Raw genomic sequence first — 11,573 nt, 5'->3', positions numbered from 1 at the left:
CAGCCTTCTCCTCTCAGTCCTCTGAACACTTCAGCAGGTACAAGTAAGGGGATGTGGGCCCTGTAACCCAGCCTTTCTGGCCTGTGCTGTGACCACAACTTTAAGTGATGAGTAAGCTGGGTGTGAGGCAGGAGAGCACTGTGGCTGAGGGAGGAGCCATACTTTCCTACGAACAACTGAATTGTAACCCTGTACAATAAGTAACCCTGTAACTCATTCCTTGGAAATGGAGGGGACTATGAAGAACAAAACAGTTTAACGGTCCTGTGATATGCTGAGATACACATGGGAGTTGTATCTTAGTTCCTTGTTAAGGATGTATTTACAGAATTTGCCAGTTATAACAAAGCAGTTAAGAACATATCTTTATGGGAGGATTGGAATGAAGCAAGAGATTTCTAACTAAAACCAAAAGGGAAAAACAGCAGAAGCTGTACAAACCAAACTGAAAATCCCAGAAAGAGGGCAACTGACTGAAAGGACCAGATGGACCCAACAGCCTCTGAATTCTTTCCTGGTTCCTGTCCTAAGCAGCCTCTTCTTCTGCCTCTGGCATCATGAAATAGCTGGAATTCAGGGGTTTTCTAAGCAGCTGTGTGGGGTTTTAGAGGGGGGGCGGAATAAGGTACTTTGGAAAAGGAGTCAGGAAGGGAGCATGGACTAATCCAGTTTCTCAATCTATTGAACCAAAATGTATAATTAAAAAACTCAGTGTTTTACAGTGATGCAACAGACAACTAGAACATCTTGTCCATCGTGAGAGCTTTGACAGCTTGCGCCACTTACTTGAATACAATTTCCAAAGCCTGTTGGATGCATCCACTGGTGAATCTAGGATAAGCTGCCTCTGCCTGGGCCTGGCCTGGGAGAAGGTGGGAAAGCTGGGAGGGAAAGTTGCATCTACTCCCCAGGTGCATGTTTACTTGTCAGGTCCTGCAGATTTTCAACCTTGCAGGAACCATAGGAAAAAAAAAAAAACAGGCTGTGTGTTCACTTGAAGTCTTTTACAGGCCTTTTCTTCTTCCTTTTACTTTGGCTCCCAATGGTCTAGACCCCTTTGGCTTTGTACCCAAGTCCTAATTTCTGAAGGAGTAACTTCAGAGCTTCCTGAAATACTAGACTCAAAACTCATATTGTACAATGACCAGGGAGCACCTGAAGATCCACCAAGTCACATGCCAGACTTCCTTCTTCCAGAATCACCCCACAGGCTCCCACTGCACCCTGGAAATTGACAGGCACAGTGCCTCACTCTCTGGGCAAGATTCAGGTCATTTAATAAGGGCCTTGTGGATCCATCAATATAAGTCAAAATACTGAATATAGTTTTGGAAATTTGGGTGTGAGATTGGGTACATGGAGGAAAGGGTTTCAACTTGGCAAAACGGAGGCCCCCACAAAATAAGGGACAATATTGCCATGTCATAAAGGCAATGTTTCTCCTCTGGCTCCTCCCAATCTGAGCTTCCTGGTTTAATGAGTCCAGAGGGCACACTTTATCCTCACAGTTAAAAGCACCAGCTCTAAGGTCTTCTTGGAGAGATCTTGAGAACTCACCAACTGGTCCAAAAGAAGGTGAGTATGGCTGAGAGTCGGCCCCAGTTAGTAAAGCTGTGATGGCGGGAAGTCCAGGGGGTGCAGGGTGTGGGTTATGGTCTGAGTAGGGACCAGGGACTGTGCCAGCAGCACAGTGCCAGGTGGGGAGGGTGCTGTCGGAGGCTAGTATGGAGGATAGTCGAGGGAGTCAGGAGTGTTATTAGCACAATGCCACACGTCTCCTATTTGCAGGACACGTGTACTGACTGGTGCCCCTTCATGCACTTGCTGTTGGGACAGACATTGAGAACTGCCTGATGAGCCTTCCTTTTCCCTGGAGTGGAAGTTAGTATCCCCAAGGCAGGTGTTAGAGCTGGTTTGTTGGTTGTTTTTAAAAAATATATCTTTATTGATTTCAGAGAGAGGAAAGGAGAGGGAGAGAGAGAGAGACAGAAACATCAATGATGAGAGAGTTATTGATCGAGCCCGCAACCAGGCATGTGCCCTGACCAGGAATCGAACCTCAGCCTCTTGGATCCTAGGCTGATGCTCAACCACTGAACCACGCCCGGCCGGGCTGTTAGAGACCACACGGGTGGTTTAGAGACCACCCACTCTAACTCCCTCCTTTTACTGAAATAGAAGCATGATCCCAGGGAGTGTGGGGACTCCAGGGGTTGCCCATGTCCCTAAGGGCAGAGGAAACCTAGGCTGCAGTTTGCTGAATCCTTTCCATTGTTCAGCAGAGACGAGATGTGTCCCCAGTAAAGTGACACATGAGGTGAGGAGGGTGCTGTGGGGAGGAGGTGGGCTGCTCTGCAGGAACAGTGTATGTGAAACCCTCCTGCTAGCTTCCCTAGTCACAGGCTCCCTGCCAGTTCCCTGTCTGCAAGCAGTGTGGCCCCTCTTCCCTGCCCTGTGTTGATGCAGCTGTGATGTGATGGGAGTTTAGAGTCATGGGCCTGAGAGGAAACCGAGAAGAGGCCATGGTGTGCAGCGTTAGGAGGGAAGGCGTAGGTCAGACAGACTTAGAATTGGATCCCTGCTCCGTCCAGAACCTGTTAGCACTGTGACCTTGGGCAAGAGTCTCAACATTTTCCAGCCACATCAATATTCCTGCTTAAAAGGTTAGAAAGGTAAAATTAGCATTTTCGCAGGCTATTTGGGGGAGTAAATGAGATCATGTACAAAACATTAATCAGGGTGCTCGGTATAGAGTATTCAGTAGTCATTTTATTACACACAAAGAGAATAGTACAAGGAACTATGGGGGCCGGTTTGAGATTACTTCCAGGAGGTTTCCAACCAACATAAGCTTTTAAAAGAGCAGTCTCATCTATATTTATAAACAAATATAAAAAAATGGAGTGTCTTAGGCAATCAATGATTCTCAAGCTCTTTCTTCCTGTTAAAAAGCATCTTGATTTTCTAAAATTCTTCCTAAGTTGGGATTTAGAATCAGCAAATTGCCATGTTGCTGAACACCATCATCATCTCCTCCACAGAAGTGGAAGATGTCAGCTCTGAGTCTGGGCCTCAGCCCCTCACATGTTCACACCATGGAATGATTGCCAGGCCTATCTTCTCATAGCACACAAGTGGTTGCTGGATGGGGGGGCTGGGGAGGTGGCAGGGTAAGTGGGGTGGGCAGGGATTACTGTAGGGCATGAGGAAACCCATAGGCTCATAATCTTGTTTGTGGTGATGGTTTCACTGGTCTATACATATGCAAAAATTCAACCAATTCTTTGTTCTAATTACATACGGTATATTTTATGTCAAAAGTGCTTATTCATATCTTTTCCCCATTTTAAATTGGGTTATCTTGTCTTTTTATTAATGGATTGTAGGAATTCTTTGTATAATCTTCTCTTTGCCAGTCCTTTATCAAATATATTTACAAGTTCTTTATAAGATGTGTGAATTGCACTTTCTCCCAGTTCTTAGGCTGCTCTTATTTTTATTATTTCCTTATTGCTTAAGATATATTTGCTGATTATTTTTCATACTTTTGAATAATATATATCCCTTTTCATTTCCAAGGTAGTAATTTTATTTCTTTTATTATTTTTTTATTTCATTAAATTTCTTGAGGTGACATTCGTTAATAAAATTACATCGGTATCAACTGTACAATTCTATTATACATCATCTGTGTATTGTATTGTATGTTTACTAGCCAAAATCAGGTCTCCTTCCACCACCATATATTTAATCCTGTTTAACCTTTTCTATCTCTCCCTACAACCCCCTTTCCACCTGGTAACCACCATACTGTTGTCTGTGTCTATGAGTTTCTGTTTGTCGTTTGTCTTGTTCATTTGTTGCTTTCTGTTTTTATGTCCCACATACAAGTGCAATCATATGGCTCTTCTCCTTTGTCCATCGGGCTTATTTCACTTAGCGTGATACGCTCCAATGGCAATATTTCATGCTTTTTATAGCTGAGTAGATTGCATTATATATCCACCTAGCACCACACATAGATATTACAATATAATTGACTATATTCTCTATGCTGTACTTTGCATATTATGACTATTTTGTATCTACCCATCTGTACTTCTTAATCCCTTTACCTTTTTTCACCAAGGCCCCCAAACCTGCTCCCTTCTGGCAACCATTACTCTGTTATCTGAATCTAAAAGTCTGTTTCGGCTTTGTTTTGGTTTAATTTCTATTGTCATTTAGATTCCACATAATTGAAATCACAGGGTGTTTGTTTTCTCCTGACTGACTTATTTCACTGAGTATAAGACTCTCTAGGCCCATTCAAGCTGTCTCAAATGGTAAAATTTTCTTTTTTTTTATGGCCGAGTAATATTACACAGTATATTGGTACCAGAGTTTTTATCCGCTGGTCAATCGATGGGCACTTAGGTTGCTTCCGTATCTTGTCTACTATAACGTTGCAATGAACATAGGGGTGCACATAATGGCGATGGCACCTACTGAAATGGGGACAGAGTCATTTATATGATCTGGAGGCAGGACAGGCTGGGGCTGGGGGAGGTCAAGGGTTACATTTTGGCCCAGTTCTGTTTGAGATGCCCACAACTTGCCCAGTGGAGATGCTGGATGGGATATAAAAGTTCAGAATTCCAAGGAAGGTCTAGGCTACAGAGGACTTACAAAGGGCATTCAAAGCAATAGTTCCCTGAATGAAGGGGGGAAGGGTGCCTAGTACCAGAGCTGAGGAAGCACTTGAAACATTCATATTTGTGTGGAAAAAAACAACACTCGAGAATGAAACTGACAATGGGGAGTTGAGGAGAAGTGCTGGGAAATAGGGGAGGTGAAATCAAGTAGCAAGTTTATAGGAAAGAAGGAACTGTTGGCTGCATGAGGGTTTAATTTCAAATTACTCTCCCTTTCCCTCAAACGAGTTATGTTTCTTATCTACAGGAATTCAAACTACAATGGCAGCTGAATCCCACAGTACCAGTGTCAACGTCAGTGAATCCAATACCAGCTATGGTGAGAGAGACTCAGGCTCCCCAGGCCAGGCTGAATACTGGGGACCTGGCAGGGAGTTCTTCTGTCCTGCCTCTCAGTTCCCATCTGAGCAACAACAAAGTATTTCCAACTCCATTTCTTACTTTCTTGTCATTGACTTGTCTCTTTCTTTACTCTCAATCTTCTGCGCTGTCTCCTTACTGTTAGAGTTTAGCCAATGTGGTCTGTGAAAGAATTCACACCTGAAAAAAGAGATAGATGCGGGGAGGGAGTTTATTTTACTTTCCTGCCCCTGAAGGAGGGAAAGGGCTAATGCATGCTAATCAATACAAGGGCAAAAAATAAAGGGTGGCCTAGGGTTTTAAGCAGGTACTGTTGCTAGGTGACAAGGAAAGGAGGGGTTTGGGTTGCCTTGAAGTTGGGCAGATACTAGGGAGGTTTTCTTGAAAAGTGCTTTGTTTGCTTTCCAGGCCACAGTCTGTCAGGTACCCTAGGAAGGTGTCCCATCAGTATTTTACCTAGGCCTATAAAACATGCTCAGAGCAAAAGTTATGAAGAGTGTAAAAGAAGCCTGTTGAATGGGGGGGGCAGGGGGGGCTTTATAACTCAGACTCCGTGGTGTGAATTATCCCTGAGCTGTGGAAACAGAAGGGAGGGGGGGATGCAAGAATGTAGCCTTGAGAGTAGCTTATCTTGTCTGTGGTTTGAACAGAAGGGCTGTTTGAATCAGCGGAGCCAACAATCTTGGGGTTTAATTACCAGGTGCTTCTCATCATTGTGGAAGGCCACTGCAAAGAAAAAGAGAGGCTTTTTTTCCTTCTATCATTACACTCATGATGTAGAGTAACCTCTGAGAGGAAGAGAGGTTAAAGTGTCCCGACTGAGCCCAAACTGCCAAGGTTTCTGATTTCCTACTTCCTACAATGTGGACACAGCAGAAGGGCCAGCTGTAGCCTCTCTGGGTGTTTCTCTGCCCCTCTCTTCAGCCTGACAGAGGACTGGGAAGGAGGAACGTGAGAGGAATTGAGTCTTTATTCAGGTCCTTCATTTCCCTGCTCAGGTGGCCTCACTATGACCAACAAAGTCAACAGGCTGGCTCACTCAGTCTCTCACATAACCCTTCTTTTCGCTTATCTCTAGAAATCTACAATATCAGTTTAACTTTTGCTGGTTTGGCACCACACCCCACCAAATCACAATTTAGTCACCTAACACCTAAGCCATTTCTTTGGCTCTGGATTTGGCAGGTCACTGGGCAGTTCTTGGGTCTGGGCCAACTGGGTTCATCTCAGCCAGATTCATTCATGCACAGGTGGTTATCTGGGGGTCCAGCACACAACTGGATAATCTTTTTATTTTATTAAATTCGTTGGGGTGACCCTGATTAATAATATTGTATAAGTTTCAGGTGTACAATTCTATAATACATCATCTATGTGTTACACTGTACAAAGCCTTGTCTCCTTCCATCAACATATATTTCACCACCTTTACCCTCTCCAACCTCATCACAACCCCTTTCACTGTGGTCACCACCATATTGATGCCTATGACTATGAGTTTGTTTATTGTTTTGTTTATTTCCTTGTTGCTTTCTATTTTATACCCCATATGTGATTGAAATCATATGGTTCTTGACCTTTTGTCATCTGACTTCTTTCATTTAGCATGATACTTTCAAGATCCAGCAAAAGGACAATTTTGAATTGGATAGCCCCACGGCCATGTCTGGTAGTTAGCAGGCTCTTGGGCAGGACAGGGTGACAGGGATAAAGGGGCTTTGTGTCCCTCATCAAGCAGGCTAGTCCCAGCCTCTTCATAAAGCAGTTACAGGGTTCTGAAGAGCAGAATACAGCAAGCCACACAGAGCATGAGCACTTTCAGAGTCTACTTGCATCATGCTTCCACTGCCCTGTTGTCCAGAGCAAGTCATAAGGCCCACCCAGCTGCAAGGGGCAGAGAAACAGACTTAGCACCTTGTGGGAGGAGGTACAGAAACACATCCCAAAGAGGCATGTGCACAGAGATGGGAAGAATTGATGGCCAAATCTCCAATCTGTCAGGAAGACTAGCGTATTCTGTTAGCATTGGGAATTGTGGCAGTGTTGGAGCTGGCCTTTGGTGAATTTTCATTTCACCTCCCGTGATTTTCCTACTCCTTCCCTAATTGTAACTAATGCCCTAAGATATCTTTAGGTTGGAGTCTTCCATTGTGAAGCTAACTAAATAATAATCTGAACTTTTACCTGCAGTTTCCCTTAATCTTAGCCATCCTGTAGCCAGTGCTCTCAGCTTCTAGAAATTTACTTCTCTCATCCCAGGATTCTGCTTTTCAAATGTGCAAACTCAGCCTTAGGAATGGTTTTTCTCATCCCTGGATTAGGAACAGATTCACCATAAAATAGGTGGGAGATGGGGAATAACTACTGATTTTATGGAAACCAGAGAGGGAGGTTCTGCTAAATCTCTCTTCTGTTTGATGTTTTAAAAATCATTCCAATTTACAGAATAGAAGAGGGCATGATGGAACTAGAGGTCAGTTAGGGGACTGCTGAGGCATGGGTGGTGATGGTAGCTTTGGTTACTAGGATGGTCTTCAAAATGGAGAGAAGTGGTCAGATTTGTGGATGGAGCCAGGAGAACTTGCCCATGGGTGGGATCTGGAAAGTAAGGGGAAGACAGGAATCAAGGGAGAATGGTGATGATATCTCTGAATAATAAAATGGAGTTTATAATCATGTCTGCAGTATTGTCAGGGTGGTGGTGTTTGCATCGACTGAAAGCAGAGACAGATGGTGGTCATACAGGACTCCTCCTGCAGGAATCAGTCTTTGTCAAGGGCTGTGCTGACAGGCTCTTCCTTCTGGGAGAAACAGGCCCTCAGATGTGGTTGTCAGTTGTCTTCCATGGTCCCAGTCTGTGCCTCACAAATCCTGAAGACTTTAGCTTCATAGACACATTAGAGATAAGCAGAAAATTACTGAATAGAAACAGGGAAGGAGCTATTTAGATGATTTGGTGTTAACTTAAGACACAGTTACCTTTGAAACATCAGTCAGGTGATAGGCTCTGCTGTTTTGTTCTTAACTTCCCATTGTCCTAGGAAGTGGACATGCCTATCCAAGGAACACTAAGAAAGTGTAACTCTACTGATGCTACTCTGCATGAGTTATTATTATTATTGATGTTGTTGTTGATTTATCAAGGGGTTTTATAGTAACCCCAGGGATCTGGTAATACTGGCTATACCTCTTCAACATATTAACTTAAAATAGGAAAACTTCATTCGATTTCTATGATAAGGTGGTAACTTTAAATGTATTTTGTTTCCCATGGGTCAGAATTCCTGAGGAGATGGCTGTACATGAAATTTAAAGGAACACTTTGTCTTTCTGCCTGTGTGCCCCTTCCTCCCCTCCAAGGGTGAGATGGCTTGAATCACCGCCTACCTGGCTTCTTAATGGGGAGAAAAATCTTCCATTTTGAATATAAATTGGGGGAGGGGGGTCTTCCACTGTGATGCCCTGAAGTCAGACTTTGTGTTACTTCGGTCATTAGTTTATAAAGAACAGGCACCAGCAGGGGTTCAGTTTTCTCACTTGAAGCATTTTGCGCCCTAATCTGGGGGCTCTTAGTTTCCAGAGGTCAGAGTGAGCAGCCCAAGGGACTCCTGAGAAGTGCCCAGCATTACCTGAGTCCTGCAGGAGAGAGGCCAGGCCCAGGGGTTCTACAGACCTCCTATGAGTGCAGAGGTTGCTCATGGGATAGGGCCCGAGTGGGCAATAGAGAAGGGCAATGAGGGGCGGGGAACTTAAAGAGGAAAGGGTTGGAGGTCAGTCCTAACCCTGTGACTTTTGTTTATTGATGTCCCAGGGCTTGGAAACCAACACCCTAGAGATTCACAACTGAGACTTGTCTTAGTGGGTAAGACTGGAGCAGGAAAAAGTGCCACAGGGAACAGCATCCTTGGAAAGAAAGCGTTTTATTCCAGCATTGCAGCAAAATCCATCACCAAGGTCTGTGAGAAAGGGAGCAGCATGTGGAATGAGAGTGAAATTGTCGTAGTGGACACACCTGGCATTTTCGACACCGAGACACCGGATGCTCACACAGAAAAGGAGATTATTAATTGCATCATCCTGACCTCCCCGGGGCCTCATGCTGTGATCATGGTGGTTCCCCTGGGCCGGCACACAAAGGAAGAGAAACAGGCCATTGAGAAGGTACTGACAATGTTTGGACCCAAAGCCAGGCAATACATGATTCTCTTATTCACCCGGAAAGATGACTTGGATGGCATGAAGTTCGAAGATTACTTAAAGGAAGCTCCAGAAGGCATTCAGGATCTGATGAAGAAGTTCAGGGATCGCCACTGTGTGTTCAACAATAAGGCGACAGGGGCTGAGCAGGAGGCTCAGAGGGCGCAGCTGCTGGACCTGGTCCAGCGCATGGTGAAGGAGAACCAGGGGGGATTCTACACTAATAAGATGTACCAAAGGGCTGAGGAGGAGATTCAGAAACAGATCCAAGTGATAGAAGAACAATACAGAGCAGAGCTGGAGACAGCGCAGAGTAAGTTAAGGGCTGAGTATGAGGAGAAAATCAGGAAACTAGAGGACAAAGTCGAGAAGGAAAAGAGAAGGGCAGAAATGGAGAGGGAATTGGCAGACAGGAAGAAAGACTATGCTAGAAAGCAACAAAATGCCAGAGCTGAAGTTGAGAAGGAGAACAAGATAATTGAGAATATCCTGAAAATTTTGCAATATGCTGGCTTCATTCTTCTAAGCATATTCAAATCACTTTAAGCTTAATTTTTAAAAATGTCTATATTTCTTGCAAATTTTCATGTGTCCCTGCCCTGTATAACTCATTTCTAAAGTCAGAGCTCTCTGTTTCTGTCTCTCAGGCTCTCAGAACTAGGGAGTTAAGTCAAGTTCCCTGTTGGCAGTAGGTAGCGGTTTGGTTGACTGACGAGGGAAGGGACACATTCCCAATTTCTAAAAGTCCAAAGCAGAAAGTACGGATGCTCCCTATCTTCTGAACACTTTCTCAGACGCACAGAGAAAAGGAATGCAGGAACCAAGAACCATGACCCCAAGCTTTCTCTGTGTCTTCCCAGTACCTGTTTCTCCTCTGGATTCTGTCTAGATTGGCAGATAAGCTCCTCCTGTGGCTTCTACTCCTCATTGTTGCCTTTAGGACCATGCTGCTCATTTTACCCATGTGGTCAGAGAAGTCAGTTCTTTGCCTTAGATAATCTATAGCTAGAGAGGCTTACCGAATTCTTCCTGGATGAACGCAAATTCATTGAATTACATTTTTATGGAAGGACTAAAATTGTTCCCTGTCATCTGCCCACTGAAGAACAAAGAATTGTCTGGAAAACAGATCTCTCAGAACCCAACTAAGTGAAATGCCAGGAAGAGCCAGGAACAGAGATTCAACAGACAAGAGAACCATGTTTGGTATATTCAGATGTTCCTGTAGAAGGTGCTTGACCAACCTCAACATAACCACTTAGCTGAAGAACTAGTTCTCTCCTTTTCATGGGAAACGAGCTGTTGCCACCGCACCTCCATCACCTCACACCTTGATTACTTACTGCTGGGGGGTCATCCCCACACTGCTGCCCCGCCCACTTGAATTGTTTGCTTATTTTTGCTGTAATAAAACTTTTCTATTCTCTCATATTTGTGCAGAAGTGGAATTTCTTTTATCTTGGGAAATACCACTAATACTTCTAAGAGCACAGGGATGAATTTCACTTTTTGGTAGAATGTCAAGATGATTTCCAAGCTTGGCTTGGTCTACCCCTAAGACATCTTCCAGTCATTTCCCCTGAATGTTTGAACCCTGTTCTTGTCTTCTCTGTGCACATTCTCCTTGGATTCATTCATCACGTGCTGATAAAAGTTATCTGTAACCAAGTTTTCTGAGACCTTTTGTGGGTTTTTTTGGGGAAAATGCCTTTAATATGTGAATAAAGAGTTGAAGTCTATCCCTTTTCTACCGGGTCCTCCTACCATAATAAGTTTTAGGATTTCCAAAACCACATGTCCATGTTCTACCAGTGTGTCCTGGTGGTCACATGCTACTGTCCTTGCTCTGCCATTTTGAAATTGGCTTCTCCATGCCTCACCCCGTTTTGCCCCAAATAGGACATATACCTCTCCCTTACTTCCCCAAACACACATTAGTTGAGCTTTTACATAGAATGAAAGTCAGCAAACGTTCAGGAATAAGAGAAGTATCACAGAAAGTTCATGATTCTTACGTGAATCATGAGAGCTGTGCTATCCATTTGTCTCCCAGGGCAGAAGGCAGACAGAAGGTCTTTGATTAATACCATGCATTGTGATCAATACAATAGAAGGATGAGCCATGTTCCCTTCTCTGAAGAGTGTTGGGGATTCATGCTATGCATCCCTTCCATAACAGTCAGTGATGGTTTGAACCTGATGGAAGATTTTATCCCGGACACTGAGAATCTAGAGAAAGTAAAACGAAGTCCCCTTTGAGACTGGCTTCCTTCACTTAGTATAATGACTGAGAATCACACAAGTTGCTTGTATCAATAGCTG

General features: G+C 44.0%; 1 protein-coding gene across 1 annotated transcript; it reads left to right on the top strand.

Annotated features, from left to right (window-relative positions):
- Nucleotides 1-4,955: 4,955 nt before the first annotated feature.
- On the top strand, nt 4,956-9,797 carry LOC107524938 (GTPase IMAP family member 4-like). The gene is made up of 2 exons (XM_087821312.1): nt 4,956-5,013; nt 8,866-9,797. Exons 1-2 carry the CDS (start codon nt 4,956-4,958, stop codon nt 9,795-9,797), a joined length of 990 nt encoding a protein of 329 aa, XP_087677438.1.
- The last annotated feature ends 1,776 nt before the right edge of the window (nt 9,798-11,573 follow it).

The sequence above is a fragment of the Miniopterus natalensis genome, chromosome 10, assembly GCF_054644295.1.
Source record: "Miniopterus natalensis isolate mMinNat1 chromosome 10, mMinNat1.hap1, whole genome shotgun sequence".
Lineage (NCBI taxonomy): Eukaryota > Metazoa > Chordata > Mammalia > Chiroptera > Miniopteridae > Miniopterus > Miniopterus natalensis.
The sequence above is the reverse complement of the archived record's forward strand: the minus strand, read 5'-3'. Positions and strand labels throughout refer to the sequence as shown.

What these genes read in the sequence shown, in the direction of transcription:
- LOC107524938 (XM_087821312.1), top strand. Translation starts at nt 4,956, where the DNA reads ATGGCAGCTGAATCCCACAGTACCAGTGTCAACGTCAGTGAATCCAAT. An exon ending in TGAATCCAATACCAGCTATG is followed by an intron (nt 5,014 to 8,865) that starts GTGAGAGAGACT and finishes TTGATGTCCCAG; the next exon opens with GGCTTGGAAACCAACACCCT.